This window comes from Sorex fumeus, unplaced genomic scaffold (assembly GCF_029834395.1).
Source record: "Sorex fumeus unplaced genomic scaffold, SorFum_2.1 ptg000195l, whole genome shotgun sequence".
Taxonomy (NCBI): Eukaryota; Metazoa; Chordata; class Mammalia; order Eulipotyphla; family Soricidae; genus Sorex; species Sorex fumeus.
The window spans coordinates 142,399-162,650 of NW_026606252.1; the positions used below are offsets into that span (position 1 = coordinate 142,399).

At 53.9% G+C, this 20,252-nt stretch overlaps 1 protein-coding gene and 1 non-coding gene across 2 annotated transcripts in view; one reads left to right on the forward strand and one right to left on the reverse strand.

Annotated features, from left to right (window-relative positions):
• The window catches only part of ACBD6 (acyl-CoA binding domain containing 6), a 78,039-nt gene that overhangs the window by 37,404 nt on the left and 20,383 nt on the right, over positions 1-20,252 (reverse strand). Inside the window, exons 4-5 of the mRNA XM_056108152.1 lie at positions 10,673-10,755; positions 1,658-1,763 (exon numbers count right to left, since the gene is read on the reverse strand). Coding sequence (XP_055964127.1) covers positions 1,658-1,763; positions 10,673-10,755 — 189 coding nt within the window. The remainder of the gene's footprint in view (positions 1-1,657; positions 1,764-10,672; positions 10,756-20,252) is intronic.
• On the forward strand, positions 10,969-11,059 carry TRNAL-CAG (transfer RNA leucine (anticodon CAG)). Its single transcript has one exon. It is a non-coding gene; the product is annotated as a tRNA-Leu (tRNA).

Below are 20,252 nucleotides of genomic sequence, written 5' to 3' on the forward strand. Positions count from 1 at the left end.
CCTGAGCACAGAGCTAGGAGTCAGCCCTGAGCACGGCCAGGAGTACTGTGGCTTCTTCCCCAATGCATAAATGTGAACTGATGCCTTACAATGAAGAGGTAAAATTAATCAAGGGGATTCCTGATTTATTTTCAAGTAAAATAAATCCCTGGAAGTCTCAGGGCTTCTAGCAGGGGGCAGAGCAGAGACACCCCCCCCCCAATGCCTGAAGCTGGCTGACACACAGGGTTGAGCCCCCATCCTATCCCCCCGACCCCAGAGGTGGAGGAGACAGCCCAGAAAGTGTGACAGTTCCCTTTGTCACATCCAACCTTCCACCAAATTCCCAGATGCATCAAAAGGAAAAAAAAAAAAATTCCAATTTGAATTTGAACAATCTTCTAGATCTATGAATATGCAAAGGGCCCTAATGGGACCCGCTGGCGGCGGGAGGAACAGATGGACAGAGGAAGTGGGACCCCAGGAACAGGGAACTGCAAACCAGGGCGGGAGGCAGAGACGCATGCAGACTCCCACACAGGTTCATGGATACAGGCCCCTGGCTTGATTCCGGCACTGCACGGTCCCCAAGAGACACCGGGGGCCAGTCCTGGGCAGAGCCCCTCAACACTGCCAGTCGCGTGGTCCCCGATTCCCCCCACCCCAAAAAAGGTATCAGTATACCTGAAGATAAAGTTCCTCATTCTTATTAACATATATATTTTTTGATTTCTGATCCACATCTGGTGATGCTCAGGGCTGACCTTTTGTTTTCTTTTTTTGTTTGTTCTTTGTTTTTTTTTTTCTCTTTTTGGGTCCCACCCGACGGTGCTCAGTGGTTCCTCCTGGCTCTGCACTCAAGAATCACTCCTGGAGGGGCGCAGGGGACCCTATGGGATGCCGGGGATCGAACCCGGGTAGACCACATGCAAGGCCAACGCCCTCCCCACTGTGTTATCACTCCGGACCCTGACTCTGTGCTCAGGGCTGACTCCTGCTCTGTGTTCAGGGCTGACTCCCGGCTCTGTGCTCAGGGCTGACTCCCAGGTCTGTGCTCAGGGCTGACTCCCGGGTCTGTGCTCAGGAATCACTCCTGGGTCTGTGTTCAGGGCTGACTCCTGACCCCATGCTCAGGGCTGACTTTCGGGTCTGTGCTCAGGCTGACTCCCAGGCCTGTGCTCAGGGCTGACTCCCAGATGTACTTAGGGATGACTCCCAGCTCTGTGCTCAGGGCTGACTCCCGGCTCTGTGCTCAGGGCTCACTCCTGGTTCTGTGCTCAGGGCTGACTCCTGACTTGTGCTCGGGGCTGACTCCCGACTCTGTGCTCAGGGCTCCTTCCATGGTCAGTGCCTGGCCCTCTGGATGGGCTCAGAGGCGGGGCCACGCAGGCTCCGTGTGGTCCCCGGGAGCCCAGGAAGGGGACCAGGGCAGCTCCCACCAACCTCCCCGCACCCTGGATGAGGCGTCTGAGTAGCTGTCACCAGTCCCATGGGAGCAAATGCCGCCCCTTCGGGGGGTGGGCAGGGCCGGGGACAGGGTCAACTGCCAGCCCACGGGACTCCGAGCTCAGCCTCTGGCAGGACACGCAGGAGTGACTTGGCACCGCCTGGCACCGACCAGCAGTGCGGGCAGCTGCGCCCCCTAGTGGCAGGACGGAGGGGCAGGGGTGCTACCTACCTCTTCGTCCTTCACATTCACGTCCACGCTCTTGGACTTGATGGCCTTGCTCACGCGATCAATGTTGTTTTCCCTGCAGTAATCGAATATATTCTTGTCTTCTTCCCTAATTAGAGTCAAGAGGGGGAAAAAAAAAGAGAAAGAGTGAAAAAGTCTTTGTCCATCAGGGCAATAATGCAGGATTTCGGGTTTTCTTTTTTTTTTTTTTCTGCTTTTTGGGTCACAGCCGGTGATGCACAGGGGTTACTCCTGGCTCTTCACTCAGGAATTACTCCTGGCAGTGCTCGGGGGACCATATGGGATGCTGGGAATCAAACCTGGCCGCGTTTTCGATGGGAACGGTGTTAGCGGGGTTTTCTTGTGAACGTTAAGAGGAAGACACAGGTGGCCTCAGGGATGGTCATGGACCCAGGGGACAGTCCTGCCCGCTGCCTCACGAGGCCCCAGCACCCTAACTTCTCTCTGGGCTGTTGCCCCCACAGGCTTCTGTCTGCAAATGCAGGACAGATGAGCACTTGGTTTAGGAGTAACAAAGTGAACTTAAAAAAAAAAGGTAGGGGCTGGAGCAATAGCACAGTGGGGAGAGCATTTGCTTTGCATGTAGCCGACTCGGGTTTGATCCCCGGCATCCCATAGGATCCCCTGCGCACTGCCAGGAGTGACTCCTGAGTGCAGAGACAGGAGTGAACCCTGAGCATCACCGGGTGGGACCCCAAAACCCAAAAAGGTTCTTACGGTAACTTGTTAGACTCTATGAATAAACTTACTTTTTTTTTTTCTTTTTGGGTCACTCCTGGCGATTCTCAGGGCTAACTCTTGGCTCTGCACTCAGGAATCACTCCCGGCGGTGCTCGGGGGACCTTATGGGATGCTGGGAATCGAACCCGGGTCGGCTGCATGCAAGGCAAACGCCTTACCCGCTGTGCTATTGCTCCAGCCCCAAACCTACTTTTTTTTAAGACATTGGTAGTCTCCTTTTATTTCTTTTATTGGGGGGGGGAGCGGATTGGTCACACTTGGCAGTGCCCAGGGCTTACTCCAGATGGGGGACTGTATGGGGTGTTGGGAATTGAACCCGGGTTGGCTGTGTGCACGGCAAGTGCCCTGTGAGCTGGCCCTTCTCTCTGGTCCTTCAAGCCTTTCCTTCATGTGATATTTTATATAAAAACATTTCAGTGGTGTTCTGAAGATGTGACTGATTCAAAAAAAATTTCCTGTTAGATTGCTATCAACTCGCTACACGATATACTCATCGTCTTTTGTGAATTATCACTATTTTGAATAGGTACATTCCTAATTTTTTGTGACAAAACAAGAAGCCTTTAAAAGGGTCCCAGACTGGGCTGGGGAGAGAGCACAGCAGGGAGGACGTTTGCCTTGCACGCGGCCGACCCGGGTTCGATCCCCAGCATCCCATAGGGTCCCCCGAGCACCGCCAGGAGTGATTCCTGAGTGCAGAGCCAGGAGGAAGCCCTGTGCATCGCCGTGATGTATAGCTGATTCATTGCACAAGTCACTGTGATCACGTCTCAATAACACGCTTCTGAACCCACGGATTTGTGTCAGGGAGCCGTGTACGAGCCGCGGCACATGGTCAGGGCCTGGGGACAGGAGTCCACACGCCCAGTCCAGAGGGTGGCTTCTGGCCCGGGTCAGCCCGCCCCGTCGAGGGCAGCCAAGACCCGGCCCACCCGCTCACGACACTTTCCCCCCGAAATAGTGACAATTCTCCCACGGCCTTAGCAAGAGGACCAGAGTCTCAAATAAAATAAAATGCTGTTTATTATCTTACTTATGTAAGTCGGTAGGGATGCCTGGAAATAAAACCACTTCATCTTAACCGATTTTTCTCCCATTTTTTCTGCCCCCCATCCAAGTGGAGGGGAAAGATCGAGAAAGATCAATGGCCCAGAGAGTGCGTGCAGATAACTCATTAGGCCAGACTGATTATTTAGCCGTGATTTATACAAATGCTGGGGACTGAAAAACACTTTTTTTTTTTTTGCTTTTTGGGTCACACTCGGCGATGCTCAGGGCTGACTCCCGGCTCTGTGCTCAGGAATCACTCCTGGCAGTGCTCGGGGGATCCTATGGGATGCCGGGGATCGAACCCAGGTAAGCCGCATGCAAGGCAAATGCCCTCCCCGCTGTGCTATTGCTCCAGCCCCTGAAAACGCTTTCTTGACTCTCTAAAAGTTGCTTAGAAATTTCCAGGCCCACACACAAAAAAAATTACATTAAGCTCAACTCGGGGGACGGGGGGGCGGGGCTCCTGGCTTACAGGTGGGCACATCCCAAGATCCTTCGGACCCCGCTGCCCTGCATGGCGAGTCACAGTCGCCAGCCTTAATGCCAAGGGAACAACCATTAGCGTTATTGGCGTTGTTCTGATAAACACAGAGATGACAGGGCCTGGTTCTGAGCGGGGAAGCCCGTTGGCGATGACCTTGCTTGGGAAATTCCTATCTCATTCCGTTACTGACACGCCAAGGTTGAAAATGAAGATTCCCTGAACATCTCAGGAAAGGTTCAATGCAATCAAGAAAAAGGGCTTCCCACACGTCCATCTGACCTGGGTTCGATCCCCGGCATCCCCTAGGGTCCCCCGAGCACCGCCAGGAGTGATTCCTGAGCGCAGAGCCGGGAGTCAGCCCTGAGCATCGCTGGGTGGGACCCAAAAAGCCAAAAAAAAAAATTGGGGGGGTGCTGATGGACCCTGGGACTGAGAAAATCCAAGTTCCTGCATCCGAGTTCCTGCAGTGAAATCAGGGAGAGGGAGAGGGAAGGAGGAGGGGAAGAGGGAGGGGGAGAGGGAGGGGGCACCCGTGGTCCTGGGATTCCAAGCAGGGTTAGCCGTGAGCAAGTCTAACGCCTTACTTCTACCTCTTGGGCCCCCCGCAAAGCAAGCATTTAACGGAAGCCGCCGATTACAGTAATGTTTGTCCTGCATCTACCATCTTTTATTATAACAGACAGCCGGGCCATAACCACATGCCTTTGTATGGTTCAAAGCACACACACACACACACACACACACACACACACACACACACACACACGTTTATAAACATAGCTCCACTCCAGAGCACTTCATAAGAACCAGGCCAGCGAGAGGTACGTGATGAGCAAAAAAGGAGCGAAAGCACGGTGGGGAGGGCGTTGGCCTTGCACGGGGCTGATTCCCAGCCGGGTTCGATCCCCGGCATCCCACAGGGTCCCCCGGAGCACCGCCAGGAGTGATTCCTGAGTGCAGAGCCAGGAGTCGGCCCTGAGTATCACCGGGTGGGACCCAAAAATAAAAAAACAAAAAAAACCCAAAAAACAAAAAAACAAAAACAAAACAAACAACAACAACAACAACAAAGGTACTAGGAAGAGAGAACAAGAGGCCGGGGAGGTGCGACCCCCAAGGTTCCATGCCCTTTAGGGACGGCTGTGGTGCCAACAGGTGGATAATGCCCCTGGGTGGCCGAGCACTGTGAGTGATATGAACACTGGGCCAAAGCAAACACTTCAGGAAAGGGGCCTGAGGGGGGCCTGGGGTCTCTCCTCCTATCCGGGGGCTCCCGGGGGACCCATTTCCACATCATCTATAATTATCTCTTTGCTTTAATCACCCTGTCACTCTCGAAGCTCTCCTGGGCGCTGGGCGCAGGGAAAAGCTCATTAACTAAACCTTTCCCTCTCTCCAACCATCGAGGGCTTTTAATTGCTAGCTGCCTTATTACAGGCCGGGATCATTTTCATGAGAAAGGCAGGCAGAGAGGAAGCCGGGAGCCCGGGGGTCCCCTAGGCCTGCGCCCACAGACAAACCTTTGCCTCCTCAATTACTTCGCCCAGCTGAGGTTTCTGGGGGCTGAATGAATCCATAACTCAAGTTCATCCGGAGGGGGTGGGGATTCTCCTGGGGGAGCCCCCCCCCCAGCCCCCTGCGCGCTCCAAGAATAAACTGAATGTAACGGGGACATATGTCATCCAATTTATCACCTCTCGCCAAAGTGTTAACACGGCCAACAAGACGGGGCAGGAGAGGGCGCGGGGTGGCATGCGCCAGATGGGGGGTGGGGGCTGGGTTGGTGGTCTGGCCTGGCCGTTCCCAGACCCCAAACATTCCCTCTGCAAAGTTAACAGACACGTGTGGCTGGCTCTTCACGCATCTGGCCGGGGAGAGCTTGGCTACAAACAGGCTGCTCGCTTAACAGCATGGAGCTATGTCTGAATAATGAGATTTTTATTTATTTATTTATTTATTTTTTGCTTTTTGGGTCACACCCGGCGATGCATAGGGGTTCCTCCTGGCCCTGCACTCAGGAATGACCCCTGGCAGTGCTCGGGGTACCATATGGGATGCTGGGAATTGAACCCGGGTCGGCCGCGTGCAAGGCAAACGCCCTCCCCGCTGTGCTATTGCTTTATTTATTTTTTTTAACCATTGGACTCTACCAATTGTGCCAAGAATAGGTCTGTGGAAGCTTCTCCAAGCTTCAGGAAAGACTCACGGTGCACAGAATGAGACTGAGCATGTATGTGGGCGACCATGGGCAGATTATTTTTTTGCTTTTTGGGTTCCACCTGGTGGTGCTCAGAGGTTGCTTCTGGCTTTGCACTCAGGAATCACTCCTGGCGGTGCTTGGGGGACCCTATGGAATGCCGGGGATCGAACCCGGGTTGGTCGCGTGCCAGGCAAACGCCCTCCCCGCTGTGCTATCACTCCAGTCCTGGAACTTTTGATTTGTGGTTTTTGGATTTTTATTTTTTTGCTTTTGGGGTCCCACCCGGCGATGCTCAGGGCTGACTCCCAGCTCTGCACTCAGGGATCACACCTGGTGGTGTTGGGGGACCCTATGGGATGCTGGGAATCGAACCCGGGTCGGCCGCATGCAAGACCAACGCCCTCCCCGCTGTGCTGGGGCTCTGGCCCCTCTAGTTCCTACTTTCTAAAATAATTAAAGCCTAAAAGAACCCCCTTCCTCCCAGTTTTGTTCTAAGATGTATTCCTTCTGATAGCCCCCGTTTCCGGCGCCCCAGGAAAGCTCTGTTTTTTTTTTTGCTTTTTGAATCACACCCGGCGATGCTCAGGGGTTACTCCTGGCTCTGCACTCAGAAATCACTCCTGGCTATGCTTGGGGGACCCTATGGGATGCTGGGGATCAAACCTGGGTTGGCGGCGTGCGAGGCAAACGCCCTGCCCGCTGTGCTATCGCTCCAGCCCCGGGAAAGCTCTTTCTAAGATCGCGTCAAGGTCCATGACTGTTCCAGAACTGGGACGTTCTGAGCCTCGAGGTCGGCAGGAAGCGCGTCCTTAAGCCCCCCGGGCTCCCGCCTGACCACAGTGCTGTCCGCTGGTATTTTCTGCCCAAACAGTTCATTTGTCTCCGGGAACAACTAATCAATTCCAAAGCCCATCAATCACCGGGCGAGCTCGGAGGTCCAGATGGCGGCCCGTGTAAGTGGGATTAATAAAACTGGAGAGATCGCGGGGCAGACGCCACACACGTGACGGGGCCGCTGGGGGCCCTGGCAGCCCTGGCGCTCGCCTCGACACCCCCATCACCAGAGCCCCAGGCCCGGGAGGGCTTCCTGCCCCTCTCTCGGCATAGCACTCTCGGCATGGGTCAGGTTCCTGCCCGAGGTCCACCCCCGCCCCCCGCCCCCTGGCCTGTCCACAGCATCCACGAAGCTCCTCGTGTCCCTGTGATGCGGTGGACTTGATGCTCTGCTCGCCGAACACAGTGTGTGTGCGTGCGGCTGTGTCTGTGTGTGCATGTGTGCGTGTGTTTGCAGCTGTGTCTCTGTGCTCGTATGAGCACTGTGTGTGTGTCTGAGCGCGGCTGTGTCTGCATCTGTGTGACTTTGCATAAGCAAAGTGCATGCGTCTGTTCCCACTGTGTGCGCGACTGTGTGCATGGGTGAGTGCGCGGGTCTGTGTGTGCGTGTGTGCGAGCAAGTGCGCGTGTCTGTGTGTGCACATATGAGCGAGTATGTGAGTCTGTGTGTGCATGTATGAACAAGTGTGCATGTCTCTGCGTGTGAGCGAGCATGCGTGTCTGTTTATGCATGTGTGAGTGAGTGTGCGTGAGACTGCATGTGTGGGGTGTATGTCTGTGTGTGCGTGTGTGTGTATGCATGTGTGAGTGTGCATGAGACTGCATGTCTGTCTGTATGTCTTTGTGTGCATGTGCGTCTGTGTATGCATGTGAGTGTGTCTGTGTCTGTGTGTGCATCTGTGTGTGAGCGAGTGTGAATGTGTCTGTGTGTGTCCGAGTGTGCGTGTCTGTGTGCATGTAGGAGCAAATGTGCACGTCTGTGTGTGCATGTATGAACGAGTGTGCATGTCTCCGCGTGTGGTGAGCGAGTGTGCATGTGTGTATGCATGTGTGAGTGAGTGTGTGTGAGACTGCATGTCTGTGTGTGCATCTGTGTGTGTGAGCGAGTGTGCGTGTCTGTGTGTCCGAGTGTGCATGTCTGTGCGCATGCAGGAGCAACTGTGCATGTCTCTGTGTGTGAGGGAGTGTGCGTGTGTTTATGCATGTGTGAGCGAGTGTGTGTGAGACTGCATGTGTGTGTGAGCGTATCTGTGTGTGCATGTGTGAGCAAGTGTGCATGAGACTGCATGTCTGTATGTCTTTGGGTGCATGTGTGAGTGTGTCTGTGTGTGTGTCTGTGTGAGCAAGTGTGCGTGTGTCTGTGTGTGTCCGAGTGTGTGTGTCTGTGTGTACATGTAGGAGCAAATGTGCACATCTGTGTGTGCATGTATGAACGAGTGTGCATGTCTCTTTGTGTGAGCGAGTGTGCGTGTCTGCTTATGCATGTGTGAGCGAGTGTGCGTGAGACTGCATGTGTGGGTGTGCGTGTCTGTGTGTGCATGTGAGCGTGCATCTGTGTGCATGCCTCTGTGTGCATGTGTGAGTATCTGCGTGCATGTGTAAGCGAGTGTGTGTCCGGTTATGCATGTTTGAGCGAGTGTGTATGAGACTGCATGTCTGTGTGTACATCTGTGTGCGCGTCTGTGTGTGAGCAAGCGTGCGTGCATGCGTGCGTGTGTGCATACAGGCCCATGTGTGCCACACGTGTGCTCCCGGGGCTCGCTCTCTCATGGTCATGGAGCTCCCATGCGTTCCGGCCTGGCCCTCAGCACGCCTTGTGTGCAGAGGGTCCCAGGACACACGTGGGCAGCCCGGGAGACGGAGACCACGGCCCGGCCTGCAGGGTTAGGCGCCCTGTCCCCGGGCCGCACCCCAGCGCCCTCTGCTTGGCTTTAAATTCGAAAAACCATCAGCACTTTCACCCCGGCTGGACATAATTCTGCCAAGGAACAGCAATTAGCTTCACTGCGGGCGCATCTTCCCGGGATGCATCTTCCGGGGAAAAAACAAAGCCGAGACCTAGAGCCGCCTGCAGCCAACCAGCCCCCTCAGCCCCCCGAAGAGCCTGTTCCACTATTTCCGTTCATCCTGCATTTTTGTTTCTGTTTGGGGGGCCACACCCAGCGATGCTCAGGGCTGCCTCCTGGCTCTGCACTCAGGGATCACTCTTGGCGGGGCCCTAGGGACCCTCTGGGATGCCAGGGATCGAACCCAGGTCAGCCGCGCCAAAGGCCAGCGCCCTCCCCGCTGGACTATCGCTCCAGCCCCACATTTTCTTCTTCTGGCCGGCAAACATAAGGGAGGGTGTGTGACACTTTCCTGGCCCTTCCTGGTATAACCCGACACCCAGCCGACAGCAGTGCGGCAGGCCATCAGGGAGACAGAAACGGGGTCCCACAAGGAGAGATCGCCCAGCAAAGGGGTCACTATGATTCAGATCTGCTGCAGGAGTGACCAGAGGACTGTCTGGCCTCGTTGAAAGCTCCCCGAGGTGGGGCCGGAGCCCTAGCACAGCGGGGAGGGCATTGGCCTGGCATGTGGCCGACCTGGGTTCGATCCCCGGCACCCCCTAGGGTCCCCCCGAGCACCAGGCAAATGCCCTAGCTGTTGAGTTATCACTTTGGCCCCTAATTGTTTATTTTTTTTTCAATATCTCCACATTTCCTCCCCCACCCCATAATAAATCATTTTACACTTCAAGATGATTTGATATAATGGCATTTTGAGGAAAACAATAACGATTGTTGGGGGGAAAAAATCCAATAATTAAAAAAATCAAGTTGTTTGAAACATAAACCTAGCAACGCTCTCTGTGGGGGAGGAACTCCTGTACAGTGCTGACTCAGACGCTGGTTTTTCTTTTTTCTATTTAGAACCACACCCGGGGATGCTCGGGGCTTTCCTTCTGCTCTGTGCTTAGGGATCACTCCTGGCAAGACCTGGGGGACCATATGGGGGGGTCGGAGATTGAACTGGAATCGGCTGCTTGCAAGGCAAGTGCCTTAACTCCGTACCAACTCTCCGGGCCCCAGACACCAATTTTTGTTTTTTTTTTTTTTTTTTTTTGGTTCCCCAAGTACCACCAAGAGTAATTCCTGAGTGCATGAGCCAGGAGTAACCCTTGTGCATTGCTGGGTGTGTGACCCAAGAAGAAAAAAAAGGCAACATGAAGTACAGTTGTAGACTTACAAATTTTTGTGCTTGGGTCTCAATTATACAAAGAATCACATTTTTTGGTCACTTCTCCCACACGGCAAAGCCTGGCAAGTTACCCGTGATGTATTCAATATGCCAAACACAGTAACAAGTCTTACAATGGAGACGTTACTGGTGCCCGCTCGAGCAAATCGATCGGGAGGACAGTGCTACAGTGCCGTGCTATTTTGTGGCAGGGAGTGTTTTGGGCCACACCCCGCGGTGATCAGGGAATCACTCCTGGCTCTGTGCTCAGGGATCACTCCTGGTGACCCCTTGGGGGACCATCACGGTTGTCCAGGGATAGAACCTAGGTTGGCTGCATGCAAGGTCATGTGCTAGTCCTTTGACCCCATTCCAACCATTAGTAACCCATTCACATTGCCACCTGTCAGCCTCTGGGTCTGCCCCGACCCCATCACCAACATCAAAGACTAAGCGGAGTCATGATTACCTGATGATTTCTTCATGATACAGAGAACTGATGACAGGCCCGCCAAAACCTGTTCTTGCCTCTTTTCTTTTCTTCTCTGGCGACTGTGGAACAAAGGGAAAGAGAAACCCAGGTTAACGCGGGTCTACCCCGCCAGGGGCGAAACACGACTTTGCTAGTGTTTTATTACTGAGGTAAAGGTAAAAAAGGTAAAGGCCCTCCCGTTGATCGTCGATTTGCTCGAGCGGGCCCAGTAACGTCTCCATTGGAGACTTTGTTGTTACTGTGTCTGGCATATCGAATACTCTCGGTAGCTTGCCGGGCTCTCCGGATGGCCGAGCGGTCTAAGGCGCTGCGTTCAGGTCGCAGTCTCCCCTGGAGGCGTGGGTTCGAATCCCACTCCTGACACAGTTCCTATTACTGAGGTATTAAAAGAATTACTGAAGTACTCCTGTATTACTGAAGACTGTCCTTCTGGCTCCTCTCCCTAGCCAAGACACAGTGAGAGAAAACAAAAGGGAAAATTCCCAGAGGCCGACAGTGCTGAAAAGCAGGTTCTCTGGACGCAGCAAGGCTGACCAGCGTCTTAGCAACCCGAGTTCAGGGAGACTCGGAAAGGATCGCAGGCGGCCATCGCCATCGAGTGATGTCAAGTCAGTGATGCAAGGATGGTTCAACTGCAACACCATCAGTCGCGCCACCACACTCGCCAGGTGAGAGGGTGACAGTCACGTGGCTGTCTCAACCAATGCAGAAAAGGCAACGGAGGAAATTCAACATCCATTCACGAGAAAAACTGCCAACACCACAGAGAAGGAGAAAAAAAAAAACCTCAACACAGTGACGACTGCGTACAGCCCACAGGTGACATCAGATTCGGCGGCAGAAAGCCGAAAGATTTTCCTCTCTGGCCAGAACAAGACCAGGAGACGCTCCCCTCTCTCCCCAACACAGTACCGGATGTCTTAGCTAGGGGGATGCGGCGTCTCCCTTTGGGACAGTCCCTCGTGGCCCCCACAAACTCTTCTGAATCATGAGGATTGGTGTGGGGATGTGACTTCAACCATGAGCAGTTCTGTGACAGTTTCTTGTTTGAGTTTGCCAGTCCTTAATCCAATGATGCTAAACATCTCCTTATCTACTGCAGACCTTCTGCCCCGGCCCCCAGCCACGACCCAAGCCTGCCCCAATAGCCGGCCCTAAATAATTCATTTCAAATTACTTGTTATGAATCACGATCGTCCTGTTGTTCATCGATTTCCTCGAGCAGGCCCCAGTAACGTCTCCTTCTTCCTAGCCCTGAGATTTTAAAAGAGCCATTTCTATGCTCTTTCAGGATTAGGAGAATGAGACCCATCATTGTTACTGGTATTTGGCATATTGAGTAGGACATGGAAAGTTTGCCAGACTCTGCCGTGAGGGCAGGATACTTTTGGTAGCCTGCCAGGTTCTCCAAAGGAAAGATAATAAGATGTCGCCTCCGGGAGCTGGGTTTTATAGTCTCTGCATCTTGGCCGTTGATGGGACCAACCTGGCGCCGGCGGCAGCTGGTGGGTGTGATGCCTACCTACTGGAAGATGGGGGGTCTGGGTGAGAAGGCCCAGTCCCAATCCGAGTAGGCTTGTTATGAATAATCATCTAAAAAATGACCGAAAAGGGTTTCCTTAGAACAAAAGTGTGTGAAGATTGTTGCATCTCAGCCCAGAGTCACTAAGCCCTTTATAAGAGATAACTAACATGCTGTTACAGGTTGAGTCTTGTGTGCTAATATTTTTCCTTTGACACTGACTGTCTTCTGCCTTCCATCCTGTCCAAAATATACTATCCCTGGCACATAAATGGTCTAAAGTAAGAGATTCTGCGTGGCTGCAAATTTATCTGCCCATTATTATTTATTTATTTATTTATTTATTTATTTTGCTTTTTGGGTCACACCCAGTGATGCTCAGGGGTTCCTCCTTGCTCTGCTCTCAGGAATCACTCCTGGTGGTGCTCGGGAGACCCTATGGGATGCCGGGGACCGAACCCGGGTCGGCTGTGTGCAAGGCAAACGCACTCCCCGCTGTGCTATCACTCCAGCCCCCTGCGTCTGCCCATTTTAAACCGGATTGTTTTCTTTTGCTAGAACTGCAAAAGGCAACAAACGTCCATCACTGTGAAGTTACAAAGATGTTCTACTTTTTTTTTTTGGGGGGGGGGTGGAGGGGTGTTGGCCCACTTCGGACCACATGCAGTGCCGGGAATAGAACTGCATGGGCTGGGTACCAGGTAGGCATCGGACGGTCTGTCTCTCTGGTCCTGCCTTGTTTTATCCCGTCTCAGGGGCTTCTTCCTGCTGGCGTCCATCGTGACCTCCGCAGGACACGGGATTCCCGTTGTTCCCCTCCTGGCCAACACTTGAGGCATCTCGTCTTTCTGATAACCGCCACTCGGCCAGATGTGCAGTGTCCTGCCCCTAGAGTTTTTCACCCGAAGGTCCCTCATCTCTCACCCCACACCATCCGCACGCCTCACAGAAACAGCTGTGCAGATTCTCTGCTCATTTTTCCACGGGGGGCGGGGGGGGGGGGGCTTGCTCGTTCCCCCCGACTCCAATTGGGCTGTTCTGTTCTGCTTCTCCTCCTGAGCTGGATGCATTTACCTACGTCTGAGTACTGACCCTCAGGAACCCTGTGGGGATCTGCAATTATTCCGTCCCAGTCCCTGGGGTGGCTTGGTGGCCTGCCAACTGTTTTCTCTGCCAGTCTAAAAAGCAAGACTGAATACATTGAGATTGGGGGGGGGGGGGATTAAGAGAGAGAGAGGAGGGAGAGAGGAGAGAGAGAGAGAGAGAGAGAGAGAGAGAGAGAGTTAAAATTTGGCTGTGGAGGGGCTGAGCGATAGCACAGCGGGGAGGGCGTTGGCCTTGCACGCAGCCAACATGGCCGACCCAGGTTCGATTCCCAGCATCCCATATGGTCCCCCGAGCACCGCCAGGAGTAATTCCTGAGTGCATGAGCCAGGAGTAACCCCTGAGCATCGCCGGGTGTGACCCCAAAAGCAAAAAAAAATAAAATAAAATTTGGCTGTGGATTGAACTGACTCTGCTGGGTTTCACGGGCAAGAAGCCACCTCGACTATAAACCCGGCCAATCAGTGGGTTCGAGGCCCAGCTCTGCAACATCCTTTATAGGGCCGGGTCCTGCCCATCCTCCCTCCCCTCCGTGCCCCCTTGCAAACTGCTTCCGGGTACAAGGTCAGGACGAGGGGAGGGGTGAGGCCACATGCTACTTCCCTCCTCTCCACACTAAATATCAGGTTTTCCACAGCAGGACCTGAAAAATCCTTTCCACTTACTGGGTCTTGGCGTTCTCTTGCGACCGTTGAAAAAGGTGAAGCTTGTTCCTCTTGCTCTAACACGGAAAACACACACACACACACACACACACACACACACACACACAGACGCACACAATAAAGCACGACCACTTGTCGAACTTGGCTGCCCACTTTTCTATGTACTTTTCACTTAAGAGCAAAGCAATGTCGAACGAGCTTGGGACCAAGAGCACGGTCAGCCAGTAGTGTTCCCTACTCGCATTTCTTTCCCAGGATTAATCCCTCTGTTTTTTGTTTTTTTTGTTTGCTTTTTGGGTCACACCCAGCGATGCACAAGGGTTACTCCTGGCTCTGCACTCAGGAATCACTCCTGGCGGTGCTCAGGGGACCCTAGGGGATGCTGGGGATCGAACCCGGGCCAGCCACGTACAAGGCAAACGCCCTACCCGCTGTGCTATCGCTCCAGCCCCAGGATTAATCCCTCTGAAGCAACTGCAGTGTTAAGAGCAACGGCGGGGGAATCCGGAGACGCTCTTCCCACACAGGGGCCCCACAGACCCCCGATTCTACCCCCAGCCTGCAGAGGGGTCCCCCAAACACCACCCAGGGGTGAGCGCTGAGCCAGTATGGGGTGTAACAGAAACAACAATGAACAGTGTTGGAACTATTTTTTTGGGGGGGGAATGATGGGAGAGTCTATCTGAGGCAGAAATGCCCTTTTTCGATCAGAGCTCTGCCATTAGCAGATTGGATTGAAAACACAGTGACCCAGGACTCATTTGTGTGTGCGTGTTCCCCCCCTCCAACCATTTCATCTAGAAGAGAGTTCAACTTTTGGTGACTTTACTCTCTGGAATTACACTCTGATGCAGTGTTCCTTGCAGAGGCTTAAGAAGTGTTTTCCAATTCTCTTGACCTAAACTCCATCACGTTATCACTATCACCCCACTGTTCATCGATTTGCTCGGGCGGGCACCAGTAACGTCTCCATTCATCCCGGTCACGTGCTAGTGTAGCCCAATGGCATATTGGGGGCTCTTTCAGGGTCAGGGGAATGAGGACTATCATTGTTACTGTGTTTGGCATACCGAGTACACCACGGGTAGCTTGCCAGGCTCTGCCGTGTGGGCGGGATATCCGAGAGGGATGGAGGCTTTTGGGGCAGCCTCTAACCATCTTTACATGTGTTCCCTGTCAGGTATTTATGCGGGCAGGAGACTCTTGGTAGCCTGCTGGGTTCTCTGAGAGTGCGAACTTGACAATAAGAGGTCTATCATCATGCTATATTATTATTATTATTGTTTTTGTTTTTTATTATTGTTATTATTATTATTGTTAATATTATTATTTTGGCCTTTTGGGTCCCACCCGGCGATGCTCAGGGCTGACTCCTGGCTCATACACTCAGGGATCACTCCTGGTGGTGCTCTGGGGGACCCTATGGGATGCCGGGGATAGAACCCAGGTCGGCCGTGTGCCAGGCAAACGCCCTCCCCGCTGGGCTATGGCTCCAGTCCCTCCACCGCCTTATTTTTATGTTGCATCAGCACAGAGAGAGAGAGAGAGAGAGAGAGAGAGAGACTCCAACCTGGCAGCCAGGAGGGTCAAATCTGCCAATTCTTCCCTTGCTTCAGACTCCATTATTGGACACAGTGAACGCTCCTTCACTCGGTAGGGAGGGGGATAAGTTGCCGGCGGAATCTTTATCACTTGATTCCGATTCCACCTCGGCTACTGGCTGGGTCAAGATCCGAAACCCCGGGAGACTGTTGCTTCCATCTGAAATTAGTGGCGACCTCCCAAACTATGCAGGCATCCAACAGGCCGGGTAAAACTGCTTCGTAGTTCCCTCTGGGGCAGCTGGTTGGCTCATAAATCAGGCCAGCCACAGAACGCCAGGTCCCCACAGCCACTGTTGGGTCCCTTGAACCTCCTGAACCTCCCTTGGCCCCCCAAAAGCTAATGACTTTATACCCTTCTCCTTTCTTTTTTGTTTTTGCTTTTTGGGTCACACCCGGCGATGCTCAGGGGTTTGTCCTGGCTCCACACTCAGGAATCACTCCTGGCAGTGCTCGGGGGACCCTATGGGATGCCAGGGATTGAACCTATGTCACCCGTGTGCAAGGTACACACCCTCCCCGCTGTGCTATCACTCAAGCCCTCCCTCCCCTTCTCCTTTCAAAGATCAGTTCATCAGCTAAACCTGCCCAAAGTTGTAGGAACTCTTCTTGCCTCCTAACTCTATCAAGGCTCAATGCAGTTGCCCCCGGGGAGAGCAGCTTGGGAGGAAGGTAACTGTGTCTGATGCAGCAATTACACGCCAGGTTGGAGATTCGGAGACTGTTAGTGTGTGTGCAGCAACAGCTGCAGGGAAGTGCAGGGAGCACGCGTGGCCGAGCTCCTGTTGGACACGGTTGGCTGGAGAAGGCTGCTCAGAGCACTCACAGCGTGTGGGCAGACAGACACCTTCCTGCCAATGGGGCCAAGGCAGAAAACAGGAATGCAAGGAACTCCAAGGAAAAAGACGAAGAGCCAGAACAAGGCAACCACTGCGGGTCTGGCGAGCTTTCACTGCATCCCAGGCAGTAGAGCTCGCCCAGGATTTGGAACTGCACCAAACGGGGAGCCCTGGCCAGCCTGGAGGAACAGCAGATGAATCCCGACTACAACATCAGGAAGACAGGCAGGGAATGTGCCCTTTTATCTCTCAGGAGATAGCTCAACAACGCAAGCCTGGAGGAAACTGGGGTGCCCCGCCCTAGAATGAGGGAGGGCGGGGGAGGGGATGTGAGTGGTGTCAAGGCTGGGAGGCAGATTTCTCCAGGCAGAAAAGCAGAGGTGGCCAGCTGGGTCCCTGTGTCACTGGCCCCTGGCCCCTGGCCCCGGAGAACCCTGCTTCGGACATGATCCCCAGAATGTCGCGGGTGCTCCAAGGGTCCCCCGCTTCAAGGGGGAAAGATCAGCCTCTTCCTTGTGAGATGCAGTCTGCTAGTAACTGCCCGATTTGCTTCCCTTCTATCATATAGCTAAGCATTTTTTTTTGGGGGGGGTTAAGGGGTTTGCTGTCCCTGTAGGGACCATGAGGTCCAGGGGCCTCCCCCGGAAATTCAGTGCCAAAGACCAAGAATGTGGTGCTTTGGGGTGGGGGGGTCCCCAGCCAACCCAGTGGTGCTGGGGGAGGGGGAGAGGTGTTATTTCTTTTTTTATTTTCTTTTTGGGTCCCACCCGGCGATGCTCAGGGCTGACTCCTGGCTCTGCACTCAGGAATCACTCCTGGCCGTGCTCGGGGGACCCTATGGGATGCCAGGGATCGAACCCGGGTCGGCCGCGTGTTGTGCAAATGCCTTTCCTGCTACACCATCTCGCCGGCCCCCTCCAATTTTTTTTTCCAATTCATAACTTCCTCCTCTTTAGCACTGCATTCACTGAGGTTGCATGTACAGAGACTACCTTTCGAGTGTCCCAAATACACACATTTTACCAAAAAAATCCTATGTGTTTTCAACTTTTTTTCCCCCCAGAAAACACAATCCCAAGAAAACAAAACATTACAGACTGCTTCTGGCAAATCGCTTGCGCGTCCCCAAGATGGTATCTGGGGGCTGAGAGGGGGAGGTTATGGGGTACAAGCTTAATTTAGTCAGCTTTCACTCAAAACGTACAATGAAGCCAATGGCGTGTTATTTATTCTAATTATATTCTGTTTGAAAGCAACAAGCTTAGGACATGAAGTCGGAATATAAATATAGTCTATTCAAGAGGGATTTCCTGGGGCCTGAGCGATAGCACAGCGGGGAGGGCATTTGCCTTGCATGAGACCAACCTGGGTTCGATTCCCAGCATCCCCTAGGGTCCCCCAAGCACCATCAGGAGTGATTCCTGAGTGCAGAGGCAGAAGTCAGCCCTGAGCATCGCTGAGTGGGACCCAAAAAGCAAAAAGAAAAAAGAGAGATTTCCTCGGTCTTTTTTTTTTTTTCTTTTTGGGTCCCACCCGGCAATGCTCAGGGGTTACTCCTGGCTCTGCACTCAGGGATCACTCCTAGCAGTGCTCGGGGGACCCTAGGGGATGCTGGGAATCGAACCCGGATCAGCCGCGTGCCAGGCCAATGCCCTTCCCGCGGTGCTCTCGCTTCAACCCCAAGAGCACTGATTTTCAAAGGCTCCATAACATCTGGTGTTTCGAGAAGAACGCTTCCCAGACCATGCCGTTAGCAGTCCAAGACAGCCGTCCCACACTATGTCAGTTACAGCATCCCAATTCAGAAGGAAAACTCACGCAGTTATCCCGTTTCTGAACGGACAGCGGATCTGACCCGCTCTGTCGCTTCTGAAAATATGCAAACGAAGGCTCCTTGCAGCCAAAGAGTGCTTGACCACTCAAGAATCCCGGGAGAGGGGCTGGAGCGGTATAGCACAGCAGGGAGGGCATTTGCCTTGCACGCGGCCGACCTGGGTTCGATTCCCAGCATCCCACGGGGTCCCTCGAGCACCACTGGGTGTAATTCCCGAGTGCAGAGCCAGGAAGAACCCCTGTGCATCGCTGGGTGTGACCCCCCCTCCCCCCAAAAAAGAACAGAGCTGGGGCTGGAGCGATAGCAGAGTGGGAAGGGCGTTTGCCTTGCAAGCGGCCAACCTGGGTTCAATTCCCAGCATCCCATAGGGTCCCCCGAGTACCACCAGGAGTGATTCCTGAGATCAGAGCCAGGGGGAACCCCTGTGCATCGCTGGGTGTGACCCCCCCTCCCCCCAAAAAAGAACAGAGCTGGGGCTGGAGCGATAGCACAGTGGGAAGGGCGTTTGCCTTGCAAGCGGCCAACCTGGGTTCAATTCCCAGCATCCCATAGGGTCCCCCGAGTACCACCAGGAGTGATTCCTGAGATCAGAGCCAGGGGGAACCCCTGTGCATCGCTGGGTGTGACCCAAAAAGCAAAAAAAAAAAAAAGAGCTTAAAAAAAATCTCTGGAGAAGCATCAACTTAAACAAGAATCAACCCTAAAGAGGTCAGTACCCCTAAGGGACCCCCAGCACCAGCCACCCCCTTGGCAGGTCCTGTCCACTCTGCACCCATCTAATTACTGGCGGGCTTAAGTTATTCATTTCTAAGCTGGCTCTAGTGGCCGGTAACCGCTCCTTCGGGGCCCATCATTTGTAACCCTGATTTATCGGGCTGCCACCCGCCCGCGGGGTCCTGACCCGAGGTTTGTCATTAGGCCATCTAATGGGGCCACGGGATGGGGCGCCCCACGGCACAGATGCGATGACACGCCCACAGCTGGCTTAAGGCAGGAACCGCAGGGGTGACCTGACCCCAGCCTACTTGCAAACGTTCTTTTCGCCAACCCAAAGCCTTGGTGGCCGCAGGTGCCACCCGCCAGGAAACGGCCACTTCTCTGCAAACGCCTCCCCTTCCGCCCCGAGGCCTCACGGTACCCTGGTCACGAACACGACTGCTCCCCACAAACACAATGGGGTGTCTGGACAAGCCCCCCATTCTTCCCCGCGGGGAGCACAGCTGGAAGAGAAGGGAATTTACCACCCGCTAAACAGACAAACGGGACGCACAAGTCAAGCATCATGGGTGTCCCTACTGACGTCCCAGCTCATTCTCCGTGCTCCCAATCAGATGGCGGGGGCGTCCCCTGGAGCCCACACTCCTGCCTTGAAGCACCTCAGGCCGCCAGGCAGGTCATGCACTGACCCAGAGACACCCCGAAAGGTGCTGGAGTGATAGCACAGCAGGGAGGGCATTTGCCTTGCACGCGGCCGACCGGGGTTCGATCCCCGGCATCCCATAGGGTCCCCCTGAGCACCGCCAGGAGTGATTCCTGAGTGCAGAGCCAGGAGTCAGCCCTGAGCATCGCCGGGTGGGACCCAAAAAGCAAAAAACAAACCAAAACAAAGACACCCTGAAGAACGGGCGTTCCGGGGTGCTTGGCGGTGGAAGCTCAGTCCTTCTGGGCTGCCAGGCACTGAGGAACACCGAGTGCTTCTCCTGACCCAGACGCTCACTGTGGAGGAATCACCAGGCAGGAGCCAGAGAGAGCACAGCGGGGAGGGCGTTGGCCTTGCACGCAGCCGACCTGGGTTCGATCCCCGGCAGCCCCTGTGGTCCCCTGAGCACCGCCAAGAGTGATTCCTGAGTGCAGAGCCAGGAGGAACCCCTGAGCCGTGCCGGATAGAGCTGGAAAACAAACAAAATCAGGAAAGTAAAAGAAACGTAAACGGAATTAAGTAGAAAAATATTTATCACCGCGTTAATGGTGAAAACGGAAAAGGAGGAATA